This window comes from Phalaenopsis equestris, unplaced genomic scaffold (genome assembly GCF_001263595.1).
Source record: "Phalaenopsis equestris unplaced genomic scaffold, ASM126359v1 Scaffold000180, whole genome shotgun sequence".
Lineage (NCBI taxonomy): Eukaryota > Viridiplantae > Streptophyta > Magnoliopsida > Asparagales > Orchidaceae > Phalaenopsis > Phalaenopsis equestris.
This window is the reverse complement of record NW_018164622.1, coordinates 655,490-676,082: the sequence shown is the minus strand read 5'-3', so window position 1 is coordinate 676,082 and position 20,593 is coordinate 655,490. Positions and strand designations below refer to the sequence as shown.

Sequence of the window (20,593 nt, the reverse complement as noted above, 5' to 3'; positions counted from 1 at the left end):
AACAAGTAATCACTAGCCTCTATAGCTATCAACCATTGTTCACCGTTTGCCAGCCATTATCAACCATAATATGTCATCACCACCTGTCATCGCAGATCACCGGCCACCCACGACCATTACTTACGATCGTTGTAGTTAAACTATGATGTTATTTCTGATACTTGTATTTTCTTTACATTGTATAAAGACATTGTTTCTAGTAAAAATTTGTAACAATGTTCTCCTTGACCTAAGAGGAGAGCTCCAACCACTGACTATAGCTTTATGGCCAGCTACCGTCATTGTAACAACCAACTACAATCTGTTGGGCTAAACACTAATGGTACAACTTCTAATTATGGCCTCTACAAACAACTGTCACTATTGTAGACACCAATTGCAGCATTATGTCAACTACTACCTCTGTAACAATTAACGGTGGTTTTGTGCCCAATTACTACTATTACAATTTTTAACTAGTCTTTTATAGTAAACTAATGTTATTATAGTCATAACTATATTTTTTTAGCCTAATTGTGGTTATTATAGTTGAACTAGTATTGTACATGTGTACTTCGTAATTCTATTTTATCTAATTCAAGAGAAAAGTGACAATCACATAGTGAATTACTTTGATTGGGCTAGATCCGTGGTTTTTTTTTCATTTCCAGGGTTTTTTCACATAAGGAATCTTTGTGTTTTCTTCTTTTATATGTGTGTGTGTTAGATCTTCTTGCAAAGCTAAGATGATAAATTAATACTATATCACTGCGAATTTTCTGGCACGCAATATTCTTAAGAACATAGTAATTTTTTAGTAATTGTTTTCCATTGAGCCACGAATCATAATGTATGTATGTATTTGTGTGTGTGTGTGTGTGTGTGTGTGTATACTAAAGGAATGGTCGGAGGCTATTAAACGAGTCATGGTCATCCCTAGGTGTGTTAAATATTTGAGTACCACACCCGACACAAGGGAAGATTCGAACCAGTGACTTGAGATAACTTCCGACCTTCAAAGAGGCTGCTCTACCAACAAACCACGGTACGCGCGCGCGCGCACATATATATATTCAGGATATTCAGGATGAATTATTAAGTAACATAATAAAATTTAAATGATTATATATATATAATCATTTTTAATATTTAATCTGTTATAAAAATAACTAAAAATAAATTTAACAAAAAAAATTACTGTCTTAGACTCACTACGAATCAGCTTATATTTTTTTTGATTTTTTTTAACTTTTATATATAAACTAATTTTTATAATAAATGTTCGTATTTTTTTTATTTTTTCTTATGTATATATATATATATATATATATATATATATATATATATATATATATATATGAGAAATTTACATATGCAGCACCAAATTCTTATGCATTTACGTCAAGTAAAGCACTCTCCATATGCATGAAAAAGGTGGATTTTACAAAATATGAAAATAACATACATTATTACTTGAGATTTCCCATTATATAAAAATAAATACAAATATCTATGATGGCAGACCAATAAAATCCATTGTAATTATTCCAAACTATTTTGAGAGAAGTGCTTTTATTATATCCTTCATCACAACCTATAGCATTGGAAAAAGGTCCTTCATATCCTTCATCACAAGTAAATGTCTAAGAAATTTTAAAGACATGTTCATTGACTTCACATACCTAGTTAACCATATAAAATTGATTATAATGTAACTTATTAGGAAAGTGTGCTCCTAGATATTAGAGCAAGTACAATGAACTATAAAATAATCATAAAATAAGGATTAATAACCACATAAAAAACATTAATTTTTATGTCATTTGATTAAAGTGACCCTACGTCCACATCCATAGAGATTAAATGATCTATTTAAAAAGTATCGGATACCACAAATATGAGAGCTTTTTGTTTTTAAGGAACTCAAAGACTCCAATTCAGAGTACTCTAAAGTCTTTTGTTGTTTTTTTCTTTCTTTTAGATGACACCCTTCTTTTTCTTGCTTCCTTATTTTTTTTTTCTATTTTATTATTTTATTTTATTTTCTTGTGGATATTTTAATGAGTGATGATTGCTTTAAAGTTAAATTTCTAATAATTATTATTAACCAATAAAAATGATTTTTTTTAGTCTCTTTATAAATTTTTATAGTAGCTCTATTTAGGACTCTTTGTTATTATCCATACATGACATTAAGAAATCCTCTATAAAAGCTTTTTGATATCCTCCTCTTAATATTCTATAGTTGTTAATCTTAAAAAACAAAGATCTAACCTTGTACAAGATAAATAATAAAATTTACAAACATACAATATCTCATTTGGAGTCTAATTTTTTGTTTAATAGTATTATATATATTCATTTACTAGTATTATATTTGAATACTTCTCTATACGACACTTCTATTACAAGGTAGTTAAGGAATTAAAATACCTCGGTATGAGAGTAATAAATTTGTCAAACTTTATCATGTTAATGTATTATTTTTTTAGTTTAAATATTTGCTTATCAGTTAATGTACATTTGTCCATTGAAAGCTTCTGCTTTCCTGAAATTTTATTATCTAGTATTCTTCTGTGATTATATGGATAAATTTCGTAGCATCACTCTTTTTTCTTAATATTTAATTACATATATTTAGTATTATCCTTACTTTCGTGAGTTACTCATGATTATTGAATCTAATATATCAACATATGTTATAATATCACGCAATACACAAAGTTCACTAATTACGTTCACCTATAAGATGATAAATGCATTCTTATATACTTTAAATGCACTAGAATTTAGCTTTTAATTTGCATATAGTGTCACCAGAGAATGTATCACACAAGACAAAGAAAACTTAATGATATTAAATCCTACTTCAAATCTAGTACATAAATGACATTTGCCAATAGCATGGTTACACCATCATGTGCCTTTAATTTTATACTATCAAAATGTCTAATTTGCTTATAGTTACATTTCACATTCAAATACAACCACTAGAATTTAACTTATATGTGGAAAATACATCTTAGAACATGTATGCTTAGCATGAGCGAAGTTTAAATTTTGTTGTTTTCATATCCATAGCATAATTCATTAAAAGAACCCATTAAAAGAGAAAATCATATACTAAAGAAGTCAAATTCACTAATAGAAAAAGAAAAAAAATGTGTAAGTAAATTTTGATCCATGAGAGGACGAAATTTTTGGGTTATGAATTTTCCAATCCAATATGATTTTTCCTTAAGAAAAAAATAAGTACTCTTTTGATGATGGGATGTGACAGAGAATGGGAATAAAAAATTTCTCTTCATTTGAATTTGAGACCATAAAATATTTCAAGTAAAAGAACTTATATAATAGAATGTGTTTTTTTTTTCTCAAAGATCACGTTTTATTGAAAAAGATGCACATCATATTTCTATATTAGTCCGTCATATAATTTGAAATATGAAATTGGGTCTCTATGCATAATTATTCCATATTTTATTTTATACCAAAAATTTATCTCCTTAATCTTCATTAGAATACTTTAAAAGGGTTTAAATATTAAAATAACATATAATACACATTTAATTATGTATATATAGGCCCACATAATTGATTATTTTCCAACAATCTCTCACTTAGGCCATATATGTCCCTTACAAAATGTGTATAACCTCATGAACTCAATTCTTTTGCAATTTTAAATAAGTCCATTAGTTTATATAAATATAGAAAAAAAGCTATTTTCATTATATTTAGCATGACTAAATTCATCAATGATCACATATATTAATATAACTAAATGACATAAATCAAGTATGAACATATAGCATGAAAATTATATGTAATGTGATATAAACATATCTTGATGCATTCCTATTTTTAATGTAAATTTAATGGTCTTTTAATATCTTCTAAAATGTGTAACCAACTAATAGAATTATTCAATCATATTTCATGGTTGGAAGCACATCATCATCATATGTGTACCATATTATTTAACAATAAAAAATAGAGATATATTAGTATAACATTATGCACCCTACAAACAACATGCCATTAACATTCGGAATAATGCGCCACTTTGTGATCACATGCTGTGGGGCCCTCACATTGGGTCGATGTGCATTTCTTTTATCCTTTGTGATATCTAGAGTTATTTTAGTGATGATATTTTTAAAATGGGATGCATGATCAAGTTTATTGCTTTTAAAATTAATTATATCAAATATATTTTATTTTAAGTAAAATACAAACAAAATAAATATAAAAATAAAATAAAAGTAAAAATATCTAAAATTGATTTGAAGAGATCGGGTCGAAATAAATGAATTAAGGTATGAACTAAAATTTTGGATCAAATTTAATTTGAGCAGTCCCTGGCTCGATTCGAAATCAGATTGTTACATGTGAACTTAGTGAATTTAGCTCGAAGATAGTTAATGTCTCCAAAATTGATTTGAATTTTGGCTTGAATCGAGATCAGATCGAAATAAATGAGCCAAGCTACGAGTCAACATTTTGGATCAATATTTTTTCGAGTCAATTTTGAGTCGACCACAGCTCAGCTCAAAATCGAATCTTTAACAGCCCTAGTTATGTTATGACTGTCAATTTAACAAACTTAGCTAGAAAATCGTTAATCGCTCGAAAATTGATTTGAATTTTGACTCTGATCGAGATCGTATTGAATAAACGAATCGAGCTACGAGCCAAAATTTTCAATCAATTTTTTTTTCATATTGATTTTGAGCCAAACCCAACTCAACTCGAAATCGAACCAGTAAGACTTGGCCTTGTGCGCCCTTCCAATCATTGATGTGCTAGGAAAATATAATCCAATAAATTAAATGAAAATTTATTCAATTAATAATATGATTAAGTAAACATATATATAATTAAATAGCATCAAATCGAGTTTATAATTTTATTATTTTATAAGAGTTCCACTACAACATTTAAAATAGTTATCAAATACTACATATTTTTTTTGCTATTAAAGATTATAAATACTAGAAATTAAGAAATTTATTTATTGCATTTTGAAAGCTACTTAATGAATGAATTAAATAATTAAATTACTATATGTAAAATAAAAGCTCACTTCATTGAAAAAATAATTGTTTAGCCACTCCTATAATATATTTGGATTAAAATTAAATATATTTGATTTTTCATTCCTTGAAAAAGAAAAAGCTAAAATTAGGGATTAACTTCAATTATGAATAAATAGGCCCCACATTAATTATAATTAAGCAAGATCATAAAATAAAATGAGCTCTTTTATATCACAAACTAGACTATAATCCATGACCTTGAGAATCCTAGTTAATATTAGAAGATTTAACTTCATTTGGAAAATACATAAATTGAGAATATGATATTTATTTTAGTCTAATTTGATTTTTTTTTTAATTTAAAGAGATGTTAAAGAGATAAATACAATAAAATTTTAATTTTAAAATAGAACATTAAATTTTGATTATTTCAATTTGAATTTGGACCAAATATTAAATTTTTATTTGCTCCAAACCGAACAGATTAAATCGGATTATAATTCTATACGATTTAGATTGGTTTTAGCAAAAGATAATTTCATTCGATTAAACCGAATCGCACTATAACAAGTCGGATTGAAAAAAAAAATTGTAAGAAACAGCAAAAAACCAATTCCTCAAATGAAGTTGAGTGACGGGTCTGAAACTCAAAACAAACAAAAAACTGTCTCGAATAAACCCTTAAACTTCAATTTTTACATGCATGTCACCTTACCTATGCATGGAAAGATGTACCTCACTTTTGAAGTTTAAATAGTGAATTTTTTTTATGTGATATGTAAGTAGGGCTGTCAAAACAGCTCGTTGTTCGCGAACAACTTGTGTTCAGCTCATTAAGAAGCTCGTGTTTGGCTCGTTATCTTCGTTCAAAAAGTTAAAGAGTCGAACACAAACATCGAACACAAACAAAAATGTGTTCGTTCTTGTTCGTCTCGTTTTGGCTACGAAGATTTATAATCAATTAAAATACTCATTAAAATAGAATAAAAATTATTAAATTAGATTTAAATGATGTTTTCATATAAATAATAATTTTAAATCTTGCTCAAACCCTTAATGTCTTATGGCTACGTGATTAAAGTTATCAAAACGACTCTTTTTTGGCTTGTTAAACGAGCCGAACACAAACACACTTTTTGAGCTCGAAATATAAACGAGCCGAACACGAGCGAGCTGAGCATGGCTAGCTCGTGTTCGGCTAATTTACACCCTTATATGTAAGATTCGGATGGTAAGAATGTAAGAAAATCATAGTTTTGGTGATAGATATGTAAATGGTAGAGAGATATGAAATATAGAATTTCGTCATAACTGTTATTAAAGTATTTTAAGAACAATTTCATATAAGATGCCAAATTTTACAAATTTAAAACAGTCATGATAAAAAAAAAATGTCTAAACATCTTATACAACATTTTCCTCATTTATATGATTATAGTGTCCCACGGTTCCACCTACATCCAAATCATATTTATTTTTTTGTATTTTTTAAATATATTTATTTAATACATTTTTTATATATTTTCAATTTTTATTTTTAAAAATAAATTAATTTAATTTTAAAAACATTCAAAATAATAAAATAATTTCTAGGTACACTGAATGTTTTTAAAATCTAATTAAATATATATCAAATACATTATATTTTAAGCAAAATACAAAATATATATATATATAAATATAATACAAGAATAAATGATCAAAATAATCTCTAAATTTTAAAAAAAAATTGCCTTTTTTTCTCAAGAGGAAAAAAAGGAGCATTTACATACACATCACCCAATTCTCATGTATTTACATATCTAACACCTAAGCTTTGATTTTACACTTATACCACCCAAATCTTTCATATGATTTCAAATATATAAATGATTTTACCTTCCAAAAAGTGATATACACCTATTAAGGTAGCATAGATGTAAAATTTGAGTTTTACATGGTAGGTATGAATTCAGTGGTATGCATGTAAATGTTAAAAAAAGAGAGAAAGAACATGAAAAACCTTCACAGTAGCTAAGATTAGTAAAGCAGCTAAATCATTCATATAAAGAAGCAATAAAGAACTCCACAGTTTAGCTCCACAATAACTTCAAAATCATAAAAATAACCTTCAATGAAAATGCTTATAAATCCAATAAAAACATTAATTTTATTTCATACTAAGCCAAAAAAATAAAAAAACAGCTAGTAATGATGCAAAGCAGCTAAAACGGATGAAACAATGTGCAGGGATCCAGTAACAACAATAAGGTGAGGTTTCTTACCAGTTCTATACCTGAGGAGCTCTTCGGCTAACTTCATGGAATCACCAACAAGTGCATTTGGGAGGGCCATCAGCAGAACTTGTGAAACATTATTATTTATCAGGGCTGGGAAGGTTTCAGGAAAGCCAGAAGCCTTCCAGTCCTCCATTGTTCCAAGATCTAGAACACTCATTCCCAGATTTTCGGCAGCTCTGAACCAAGTGGCCTTTAAATTCGAAGCCGAAGCCGTGCGGGATCTGCTTCCTGCAATCATTGCCTCGGTCAAAATGATGACGTCCGGCTTTCGACCTGTTTCAGGTGCTGTGTCATTGTTTAGGTGATAAAATGACAGCAAAATATTGACAATTCTTATGTATGTTATGAAAAACGACGGCAATAAAGTGAAAAAAAAAGATAAAAAAATTACAAATCAGAAAATAACGCATAGATTTACGTGGTTTGATAAATTTGCTTACGTACACGGAGCTACAGAAGATTTTATTACTTCGAAGAATTATACTGTCGAGCACCTCGACGATTACAAGAAAACTCTCACTTTCTTCTCTTTCCTCTCCTTCGAGCTCCTCTCTCCTCCTTTACCCGTGAGCCACAAAAGAAGAACGAATCGCGGGGAAGAGGGAAGTCCTCATCGCAAGCAAATCGCAGAAGAGACGGAGGGAGAACTTGGAACATTACAATTCTTATTGTATTTGCCGTGAGCCAACGTCTTATATAGAATTGCGAAAGGGAGAACTGCCACTATTTAATTCAATTTCTTCTACAAGCATTTAATAGTGGCATGCAAGCACTTAATGGTGGCATGCGGGCATTTAATGATGACGTGCAAGCATTTAATGGTGGCGTGCAAGCATTTAATTTCTACAAATGGATCTGGGTTTCGCATAACACAATAATTCTCCCACTCGGAGCCTGGGACACTAACTGCGTGCCTGGGACACTACCTGCCCCATCCACTAGCTGTGTCATTTGCTGGTTATGCCGGCTTTTTTTCCTCAAACATGATATCTTCCACCTCTGCAACTCAAACCTCTGTCTTCAAGCTAGAAGATCAACTGAAGTTGAGCACAACTTCAGTTTCTCAAGTGTAACACCCTTTGTCATCATATCAACAGGGTTCTTGCTTCCACAGATTTTCTCAAGTAGCAATTGTTTGTCATCCAACAATGATCATATGAACTAACACCTGATCTGAATGTACTTGGTTATGGATTGAAAAGTTGGATTCATTGCAAGAAATATGACGCTTTGACTATCACTGTAGAGAGTGCCCTTTCGAACATTCTTAACCAATTCTTTTAAGAAACTCTGCAGACATATCCTCTCCTTTGCAATCTCAAACATTGTGATGTATTCAGCTTCTGTAGTGGACAACGAAATTGTATTCTGTAGATTTGAGCCCCATGACAATACAGTACCCCTAAGAATATAAACATAATATGTAGTACTCTTTCTACTGTTAATGTCTCCTGCTAAATCTGCATCAACATGACCTTGTACCTCCAAGCTTTTTCTTGAGAAACACAAGCGGGTTTCTGAAGAGACTTTTAGGTATCTCAAGATCCACTTCACAGCTTCTCAATGTTCCTTCCCTGGATTACTCATGTATCTGCTCACAGCTCTCATTATATGGGCAATATCTGGTCTGGTGCTAACCATAACATACATAAGTGAACCAATAGTTGAAGCGTAAGTAACCCTACTCATGTAGTCTTGTTTCTCTTCTGACTTAGGTGACTGATTTTTGTTGAGTCAGAAATGACTGCCCAAAGGCGTGTCAACCGGTTTAGCCTTATTCATATTGAATGTGCTAAGCACAATTTCACATATTCCGCCTGTGAAAGCCTCAGTGTGTCTCTGACTCTCTCTCTGACAATCCTCATACAAAGGATTTGTTTTGCTTCTCCCAAATTCTTCATTGCAAAGTGCTCTGACATCTGTCTCTTTAGATTATTGATTTCATTAATACCGACCCCTGCAATAAGCATATCATTTACATATAGCAACAGGATGATATAAGAATTGTCAAAGTACCTGACAAAGCAACAATGATCTGTCTGACATTTGTTTACTCTGCATTTTGCATGAAATTATCAAACTTCTTGTATCACTGTCTAGGAGCTTGTTTCAAGTCATACAAGCTCATATTCAGTCTACAAATCGAGTCTTCCTGCCCCTGTACCCCGAACCCCTCAGGCTAGCGCATGTAGATGTCCTTTTCAAGATCTCCATGAAGAAAAACTGTCTTCACATCAAACTGCTCAAGAAATAGATCTTCAGTAGCAATCATAATCAGTACCATCTTGATGATTGTGAGCTTCACCACAGGAGAAAATATCTCTGCGTAATCAATGTCTTCTTTCCGTTGAAAGCCTTTTACAATAAGTCTGGTCTTGTACCCATTACTGTCATCAAGCTCAGTCTTCACCCGGTACACCCACTTATTGTGCAATATCTTCTTTCCTGGTGAAAGTTCTGTCAGCTCCCATGTATGGTTTCCCAACAGAGAATTTATCTCATCCTTCATGGTCAGCTCCCACTATGGTCAGCTCCCACTTGCCACTTGCTAGAATTTTCATCTGCCAAGATTTCTTCATAGCTTTCTGGTTCCCCATCATCTGTCAACAGGATGTAATTCAAGGTTGGTGAGTAATGCTGTGAAGAACGCCCGTTCCTGACTGACCTGAGAACTGTAGCTGAAGTAGTGAATGATTTTGAACCTGACTGCACAATAATAGTAATGGGTGCCCCATACCCACTCTCCTTGTCATTCACATCTCTGTCATTTACTGTGACCTTTGGTAGATCGTCAAACCTCGCGAAACTGAGGAGTTGCTTCAGAATTTGTACTAGTCATATCTTTGTACATCATTTTCTCATTAAAGATTACATTCTTGTTTCTGATAATCTCTCGATCCTGATCATCTCATAAATGATAGTCAAATGCTTTGTCTTCATAGCCAATGAAATAATTTTTTTTTGACTTAGCCTCAAATTTGCTACGAGTATCAGGATTGATTAAAACACAAGAAATACAGTCAAAAGTCTTAAGATAAGAAAATTTGACATTTTTGCCGCTCCAGACCTTCTCAGGTAATTCATAGTATAATGGGACGAAAGACCCCCTGTTGATCAAGTAAACTGCAGTGCTGACTGCATCTGCCCAGAAAGTTAGTGATAGTCTGACTTGCAATCTCATGCTCCTGGCACGCTCATTGATGGTTTTGTTCTTACTCTCTGCAACTTCATTTCATCGTGGTGTACCGGGAATGGTCATCTCCATTCTGTACCCTGAGCTGCACGATACTCCTTGAACCCACCATCGATATACTCACTATCTCACCATCATTGTCAGACCTTAAACATTTCAATTTTAGATCTGTCTTTGTCTCAACTATGACCTTCCAAGTTTTAAACACAGTAAATACATCAGATTTATGCTTCAGAAAGTTAACTCATATCTTTCTGTTGTGGTCATCTATGAATGTGACGTAGTAGCAAAAGCCTCCAAATGATGCCACTGGGGAAGGTCCCCACACATCAGTGTATATAAGTTCTAGTTTTCCTGCCTTTGGGGTCCTGCCCCATTTCAGAAAACTGATCTTCTTCTGCTTCCCCATAATGCAACTTTCACACACGCCGAGTTCAACTGGCTTCAGTTTTGGTAGTTTGCCTCTAGACTGAAACTTTTTCATACCTCTCTGACTCATGTGTCCAATCATGCAATGTCACATGTCTGATGTGTTCTCTGCAACTGTAGTATCAACACTGTTAATTAAACTAATAGTCATATACATCATACCAGTCTTCTTAACCCAAGCCAGTACCAGTGCTCATTTAGTAACCTTTCAGGTGCTATCTGAGAACATTACTGTATACTCTCATTCATTGAGCTGCCAAACAGAAATTAGATTTTTCGTCTGCTCGGAAATGTGTCCAACCTTTTGCAAAGTCCATTTGCTCTTGTTAGAAAGTGTAATTTCAACATCTCCCATCCCCACCACGTTCAAAGATTCTCCATCAGCCAGATATACATTCCCAAAGTCACCTGCAATATAATTTCGAATTAACTCCCGGTAGGAAGATGTATGGAAAGAAGCCTCTGAATCCAGTATCCAGTCGTCAACAGAGTTGTGAACTGCAAGCAATAGTGCATCTCGCACTTCTTCAGTTATAGCATTAGCACTGTCATTCTCAGTCTTCTTAGGATTTTTGCAATTCTTCTTTACGTGGCAATTTTTACCACAATTTCAGCAGGTTTCTTGCTAACCAAGCTTTAATTTGCTCTCGTCTCCGTGTTTTGATTTTGATATTCCTCTATTTGAGTTCTTGTCTTGTGATCTCCCTCATGAATCAACATTCAGTGTTGAACTCGAACAAGAGGTCTTGCCAGCATCCTTCATGCGCACCTTCTCCGCAAAAATCAAATCACGAATATCATCATATTTCATGTCAGTTTTACCTGCAGATTTGTTGTCTTCCTCATAGCTTCCTAAGTATTTGACAATGAAGTCAACAATATCAGCGCACGTATCTCATCATCAAAATCAATTTCAACAGGCGACAATTAATTTGTGATGGTGTTGAAATCATTCAGATGTTGAACGACAGACACACCTTCCGCCATCTTTAAGTTGAATAATTTTTTTATCAGATACACCTTGTTATTCGCCGACAATTTTTCATACATATCTAATAAAGCTGTCATGAGATCTGCAGTCATCATCTCTTTGATGACATTGTGGGCACGGATCTCGACAGGGTTAATCGAATAACCCCTGAACCTATCAATCCAACAGATTCCAATCAGTCTCCTCTATCTTTTCCGGTCGCTTTCTCAGTAACGGAAGATGAAAGTTTCTTCCCATAGAGATAGTTTTTTATCTGCATCCTACAGTAACCAAAATCCGTGTCGTCGAACTTCTCAATCCCCGAAACCTTCACTTCATCTCCGACCATCGCTCTTTCTTAGATCCAAAACCACGACTCTGATACCAAGTGTTATGAAAAACGACGACAATAAAACGAAAAATCAGATCGAAAAATTATAAACCAGAAAATAATTCAGATTTATGTAGTTCGGCTAATTTGCCTAAGTCCACAGAGCTGCATATTTTATTACTTCGAGGGATTACACCGTCGAGCGCCTCGACGATTACAAGAAAACTCTCCCCCTCTTCTCTCTCCTCCTTTACCCGTGAGCCACAAAAGAAGAACGAACCGTAGGGAAGACAGAAGTCCTCACCGCAAGCAAATCGCAGAAGAGACAGAGGGAGAACTTGAAACCTTATAATTTTTATTTTATTTTTCGTGAGCCAACGCCTTCTATAGAATTGCGGAAAAAAGAGCAACAACTATTTAATCCAATTTCTTTTGTAAGTATTTAATGGTGGCGTGCAAGCATTTAATTTCTACAAGTGGACCTTGGCTCCACATAACACAACAATGTATTTATAAGTATGACAGCAAAACTTTGATTTTTACATTAATACAATTGAAAGGTGGCATGTACGTAAAAATTCAGGTTTAGGTGTTTGGCATGTGATTAGATAGGAATTGGGTGGTATGTATGTAAATCTTTCTCATTTCTATTGCATCAGAAGAGGGAAAATGGGAGATGAGAGGCAGCGGATAAATGAGAGTTTGGAAGAGGGGGTGATGGGATGTGATTGTTTCCCTAGGGATTTTAGGAGGATCAGGATGGTGGTTCACAGCGCTCATTTTCATCTTCATGTACAAGAGGCAAAGAAGGGAGGTAATGGGGTGGTGATTAAGTGAACTGCGGCCTTAGGAGGCCATTGGATGGGACCTATTATGCATTGATATGGAGGACATGGACATAGGGTGGTTATTTCTTAAATTATAGGATACAGGGTATATATCGCTCCTCCCTGTGGGCAAGAAACAAAAGACATATATATATATATATATATATATATATATATATATATGCAATAATTATATAAATTAAATAAACGTAAAATGAATTCATATAATAATATTTTTTTCCAAATGCTAATAAAGAAGAAGTTTATTTATTAAATAAAAAAATTATTTAGATTTATCAAATATCATAAAGACAATTGAAGAAAAAATAGTCACAAGGTATTATAGACAATTAGCTTAAAGATTACACAGTTAATTATTATGTAAAAGAAAAAAAAACAAACATCATAAAAAACTCCAACGAATAGATTCACCCTACTCTAAAGTGGATTAAGGGAAATAAAATTATTATTAAGTACATAATATATATGGCTTAAATTATTCATGTAACATACTTCTAAAGTTGAAATTTTCTATCCAAGATACATGCTAAATATTTATATTAATTATTTATTATTTTTTTTTAAATTGGATATGTATAGATGACAGGTCCAACATATGTCAACGCTTGCCGGGCAATTGCACGTGTCTGACACATTATGAAACATCGGAGTATTATAGGCTAGATGAGCGGGTTTACATTCAGTCAAAAAGAATAACATCTATTCTCAAGATCATCACCACCAAATAGTAAAGGAAGAGATTCAGGCCAAACCCAGGCTTTGGAACATGTCAGGTCAAGTCAAATTTAGTCGGTTTGGGTTAAATGAAAATGGTATAGCCCACAATTGACCCAAAATTTTATTCGGTCAAGACAACATATAACTTTGTGCCAAAACTATTGCCCAAACTAATTAATTTATTGATCAAAAGTCAATTTAAGGGCTGAAACAAGCTCATGAATAATGGTCAGCCACGCTGCATGGTCATCTGTAGCAATAAGATTTTATATTTATAATCGCTGATCCTTTGCCACTCATCTAAAATTATTAACAAACCAGAATTGAATAATCAAATGTGTCAATGATATATTTTTCACTGAAAACAATTCTGCTAACATCTCAAATTTGCTTCAAAATCTTCAGAACAGATTTTAAATGAAAAATCTAATCTCTATTCTTACTTTATCGAGACTCAAATTCATTTCTATCTCTACTGGGTTTACTCTCAACAAACCCAAGTATTTTCCTGAAATATGACTTTTTGCAAACTTATGGCCAATCCATTATATTCAAAATAGTTCTCTGCTCAGGAATCTAGCGCACCCTGCTCTGATACTGGTAGTTCTCTTCAATATCTCAATATTACTAGATTGGACATCCCTTTTGTTGTCAATAAGATATGTCAGTACATGCATCAATGTCTTGATTGTCATGTTCAACAGATCAAATGTATAGCTCAATATATCAAAGGTGTGACCACTCTTGGCCTTTTCATTCATAAAAGAGATCTTATTTTACACACTTCTTTTGATCCTAATTCGGCCAGTGATTCTACTGATAAATCGACCACAAAATATTTTTCTTTTATTACTATCTCTTGGCATGTTAAAAAAACTGTCAACAATATCTTGTTATTCTACTCTACTGAAAATGAGTATAAGCTCTTACTACAGCTACCACTGAAATCATTTTGTTTCAACATCTACTAAATTTTGATGTCAGCTGAACTTCCAACGCCATTGTACTACGACAACCTTTTGCAATGGCACTTACCAATAATCTAATATTTCATACTCACGCGAGACATATTAAAATTGATTATCACTTCATTCTGGAATGCATTCTCTCCAAAGATATTTTTTGCATTAGAAATCCTCTCGGGATCAGTTAGCTACCATTATTACTAGAGTTTAATATACCTTTCTTTATACAAGCACCGATCATCAACTTGAGTAGTAGTGATAATGCCATTGCATTAATAGCTTCAATTCCATCTCAGCAATACTCCCTCTTCTCCTTGACAGCAACTCCATTGCATTATACAACTAACACAATTCATCACATCCATTCAAACTTAAGAACTCCTGCCACATGATCTCAGCCTTGCAAGCAAAACAGCTTCTATTAATTCAGGGCAAAACAATCTTTGTTTATAAATTCCACGCTATATAACCATCTATATGTTTTCTACTACTTAATGCTTTCTCTATCAGCTAATGAAAAATCTATCACCTGTATTTACATTCAAATATTTCTCTGAGAGGTGTGTTCCTTCATGTTCACACAAAAAGGGAAAAGCGTTCCTTTCGCCCCCTAATGAAGAAATGCATCATGTTTACGATCAATCTCAACCACAAGCCCTTAGCAAGACTTTTCAATTCCATCGAAGAAAGGCCTCTAAGATACCATATTAACAGATTTCATTAAACAATTTGATTGGCCGTTGACTGAATTAAAAAAAAGGAGAGCGTGCTACAATTGATCTGGCAACTCCCATGCAATGGAAGGCGTGATGCAGCCTTTCTCAATCGGGAAAAATGACGGTTGTGTCCAATATTCAGTTGCTTTTAATAAAAAATAAAAGAGCATTTATATACATAGCACACAAGTCTTATGTATTTACATATCTCACACCTAAACTTTCGTATTTACAAACGTGGCACTCAAATATTTAATATCACATAAAAAAATAACTCTATTACGACTTTTAAAAATTGAAATGCACCTTTTCATGCATAGGTTTAAAGCACCAAAGTGTTATGAATGTATATAAGAAAGTTAGGTGTGAGAAATGTAAATACATAAGAATTGTGTGCTACAGATGTAAATGTCCCTTTTTTTTAAGGTACCATCAATTTTTTATGTGAGTAAATTCACAGGCAATATTGTAGTTGATAAAAGACAAAAGCAATACCTGTAAGAAGCTGCATTGCAAATGCCATGTGATCTTTATCAGTACCCATTGACACCACAAAAGCTAAAGGTCCATCCAGGTTTCCCATCTTTATTATTTCTATCAATCCCTTAGCAGATGCTTCAGTATGAGCTGCATTCCAATAAAAAGGTTATCTTCTGTATTACAAAAGAAACAACAAGAAAATAATTCCCATTTACCTCCATCAACCAGTATGGACACCCCAGACAAACCCAAAGTTTCAACTTCCTTCTTCGTTAAATACTGGCCCCTACCAGGTAAGCATGTTTTCTCTAAACCAGCTTTAATCGACTTGTCCGATATCCTCCACCCTTGATAATGGAAAAACCCATCAATTATGGAGATATTCAACCAGAATCATTTTAAACAATATTTCATAGTTTCTTTAGACTAAAATACTCATGTTACACTTGTATTTGTGTATTTAGTCACAATGTATTAGAGGATTTAATGAAATTAGAAAGGAGTAAAGTGCTAAAAGAGTCCTCTGATTTACATGAGATAATTTTAGTCCTAGAGTATATAAAGGTGCTAAATTAGTCTCCAGATACTTTTAATGGGGGCTAAAATAGTCCTTACTAGGAACTATTTCAACCGGTATTAAAAGTGGTGGAGGACTAAATTCATATTTTTATAAACTTTGAGGCTAAAACGGCTCCCTGCGAAGAATCAAGGGATCATTTTGACATTTTTCTCAATTAGAAATAATGAATTACCTTCGTTTCGAAGACAGAGAACAGCGCAGGTAGCTGTAACAGCATTTTGGAGTTGATGCTTTCCGAGCATTTGGAGTTTTACATCAGGCAAGTCAATAAACTGCAAAGTATGAGCTAAACTCATCTGCTCCGATGATATAATACAATACTATACTCTCACTTGCATGGAAGTACTGCATGATTCATACCAATGGCAAATCCTCCTTAATGTTGATACGAATTTCACAACACTGAAACGGATTTTCCTCCTCTCTTCCAAGGAATTTTGTACTACTCTTAATTCCGGAATCACATGCTGAAACTGCCGGAGAGTTCGATGAAGATGCCTTGTTCCTAATGATATGCTCAATATGTGGCAGCAATGGACCGCCAATTACCACCTGAAATTCAAACGCTTATGAGTTCACAATCGCTGTTGTGTGAAAGCATAAATTATTGTGAAAACCTAAGAGGATCTGCCTCCTTCCCATTGTGGGCCCAGGCCGACCATCCAAAATGTGATGGATGGATTAATTGTAGATAATTTGGGAAACTCATTAATTAGTTTTTATTCTCTTCCTATTTATGTTTATTTCAAAATTATTTCCTTTTCATGATTAGGCTAGATATATTTGGTAAGGTTGTAAATTGGGAGAGACATGTTTCCCTATATGTGTAGCCCTATGGTTAAAGATTGGTAATGAGAATTAAGTGATTATTCTCTCCCGCATTTTTTCCTTCATGATATCAGAGCTACGAAACAAACCCTAGCTCTCCTTCAGCCAACAATCCCTCCTCGGCTCGTTCCTACAGCCACCAAAGCCTCTCCAACAATCTTCCAACACCAAGAATCCTCCCAGCAACCGACGAAATCCCTCCAACCAGCTTGCAAGCCCTCCTCTGCTCCTTATCATAGCCGTTGGACTCCTCCTGCAACTGCAATCCTCCATTCCTGCAGCAAACAACAGCTAACACCCTTATTTGCTTTGAACGTGCATAGGGTTTATGACCAAGTATGGAATGAAGACGTCTAGTTCTAATATGAAGGTTAGTTCTGAATCAGAGCCCCTAAACTCTCTGCCTTTCTCACAAACCATAAACTCAATGGTCATAACTTCTTTCAATAATACTAATCTGTGTTTATGTGCATTTGTTAAAAAAAGAAAGAGGAATATCTCACGAGAGAGAGCATAGTTGCTAAGCTCATTGATTCTAACTATCAGAACTAGTAGAAAAAATAGTAGAAACACAAAAGCAAACTTTCATTAATATTAAAATAGGGTTATAACATGACTTGAACAAAAATAATAACACAGAACATAAAACAACACAAGCAAACACTCCTAAATATATCCCAATGGGTGGTGGAGATCGGCTAGAGGGATAAGGATAATGACCAGAGCTGACGGCAGCCATGAGAGGCGGGTGGTAGCGAAGGGAAGGTGTGGAATTGTATAGATAGCAGGTGGGAAGGGTTATAGGTGGTCGGCAGCGGCAGTGTTATGGTTGGGAGAAGCTGAAAGGAGTGAGGGAGGCGGGCACCAATAATAACCTGCATAAAGAGGGAATGGCTAGATGTCGGAGTGACAAAGGGAGAGTTTGGCGGTCGAGGAGTGGGGAAGAGAAGGTTTGGGGAAGGTAAAAAGGGAGGATACAATCACCACCTCGAAAATGATACAACTGAAGCACCACCACTTCCTTGGATACAACCCACAAAGGGGAAAAGAAATCCACACAAAAATCTAAGAACAAACACAAACACTACTGACTCCCACACACGCAAGGCCATCAATTTATAAACTCCCAAGAAACTTCTACACAAAAGAAAATGATGGGAAGGCTAGAAGGATCCAGAAAAACCCTTTCCGAAATTCCTACAAGCGTCGCCCGCCCTAGTTCTCGAAGGATCCCGGGACATCGCGCAAGAAATGCAATCATGCCCTGCCTATAGTTCTTGAGAGCCTTCGTGGGTCATCTATCCCACGAGATTGAAGCGCTCCATATTGTGGCACATTTAGCGCCCGTACTATCCTTCTGATTTCAACACTCGTGTTCGTCTCCTGAGGTTGGGGGAGCTTCGACTTCATAGGTCGAAACTTCTATTTCGTCGTCAATCTCCCTAGATCCCACCGGTGCTGCATTGTCGACCGAGGTATTTGAGAGGCTTCCCCAACTTGCGAGCCAACGTCCATATCGATCTATCTTCCTGAGGTTGTGGACCACATTTACATTATTGAAGATTCCCAAAATAATCCACGATCGATTTAAACGGGCGTGCAGTGAGTTTGACCCTTCTCACACAACGGGGGTGCTGCTGGTATGACATCGGCCTAACAAAACATCGGTCTTATCTGTCTTATATCTGGGGACCTCTTCTCTCGGTCTTCTTTAATATTGGATACCAAAAAGACGTAGTCAATATTCCTCGTCACTATGATATTCTCTGTGAAATGGATTCATCTTCTCGTCTCTATGTTCTCTTTGACTTTCTCGATCATGGTCGAAGGTAACCTCTTCTTAGTTCCTATCATCTAGCTCTGCAAGTCTCTGTTGTAACAACGAATTTCTCGTTGAATCTCTTCTTGGGTCAAGTCCGGTGTACCTCTTCGTAGTGGTATGGGTAGTGTTAGAATCGGAAGAAAAAAATTGGTGGAGGTGGTTTGGGTAGGGATGGATGCTAGAGGATGATACTAAGATTGGACTAGCTCTAATATCAAATAATACCGGAACTAGTAGGAAAAATAGTGGAAACACAAAAGCAAACTTTCATTAATATTAAAATAGGGTGTATGACTTGAAGAGAAATAACAATACAGAACATAAAACGATACAAGCAAATACTCCTAAATGTATCTGAATGGGGGTGGACATTGACTAGGGGGATAAGGATGATTGGGAGGAATGACGACAACCACGGGAGGAGGGTGGTAGCGAAGGGAAGATGTGAAACTGTATGGACAACAAGTGCGAAGGGTTGTAGGTGGTTCGCATCGGTAGTGTGGTGGTTGGGAGAAGCTGAAAGGAGTTCGGGAGGCGAGACATTAGTAATAACCTGCAGGAAGGGGGAATGACTGGGTGTCTATGTGACGGAGTGAGAGTTCGGCGGCTGAGTGGTGGAGAGGAGAAGGTTTGGGGAAGGTAAAAAGAGAGGATACAATCAACACCTCGGAGAGATACAACCGAAGAACCATCACCTTCTCAGATACAACTCACAAAGTAAAAAAGAACTCCACACAAGAATATGAGAACAAAAACAAGCACTACTGACTCCCACACACACAAGGCCATCACATGAGAATCGCGATCTCGCCCTACCTACAGTTCCCGCGAGACTTCGCTGGTCTTCGGGCCCACGAGATCGAAGCGCCAGGTATCGGGGCGCTGATTCCAGCAACCATGTTAATATGGTCATGTCTTAGCTAGTCAACTCAATGACCACTAAAGTGGAAAAAATTTCTTGATCTACAAAACAACCAAAGATATTTCGTAGGCTTCAAGAGAAATTTATTCCAACATTGAGAATACTACAAAGTTGTTTGAGATCGAAACCAAACTGCATAATCTTTGTCAAGAAGAGCTAAGTGTCGCCCAATATTTCAAAATCTTGATAAAGTATTGGCTACAATTGGATATGTTTGAGACATGTGTTAAAACTTTCACATGATGCCATGATGTATAAATCCATCATCGAGATAAAGAAAACTATAAAATTCTTAATGAAACTAAGGAATTGGATGAAGTGAGAGGGAGGAACTGTCGGCGCTAAAAAAGAAGGGGGAAAGTTAAAAATTGGTGGGTGATTTAGTCAAAAGTTGTCCGTAAAAAACTGTCGGTCGCTGGAAGTGAAGTCCCGTCACCTGCCTCGGAAGAACGTTTTAATTTACACACACACACACACACACACACACACAAACAG

At 34.7% G+C, this 20,593-nt stretch overlaps 1 protein-coding gene across 1 annotated transcript in view; it reads right to left on the bottom strand.

Moving 5' to 3' along the window:
- Positions 1–7,037: 7,037 nt before the first annotated feature.
- LOC110022275 (dihydrofolate synthetase) overlaps positions 7,038–20,593 on the bottom strand; it is a 32,757-nt gene continuing 19,201 nt past the window's right edge. The window contains exons 6-10 of the mRNA XM_020721129.1: positions 16,887–17,078; positions 16,699–16,798; positions 16,162–16,293; positions 15,962–16,093; positions 7,038–7,570 (exon numbers count right to left, since the gene is read on the bottom strand). Of these exons, the coding sequence (XP_020576788.1) occupies positions 7,203–7,570; positions 15,962–16,093; positions 16,162–16,293; positions 16,699–16,798; positions 16,887–17,078 (924 nt within the window). The 3' untranslated portion in view covers positions 7,038–7,202. The remainder of the gene's footprint in view (positions 7,571–15,961; positions 16,094–16,161; positions 16,294–16,698; positions 16,799–16,886; positions 17,079–20,593) is intronic.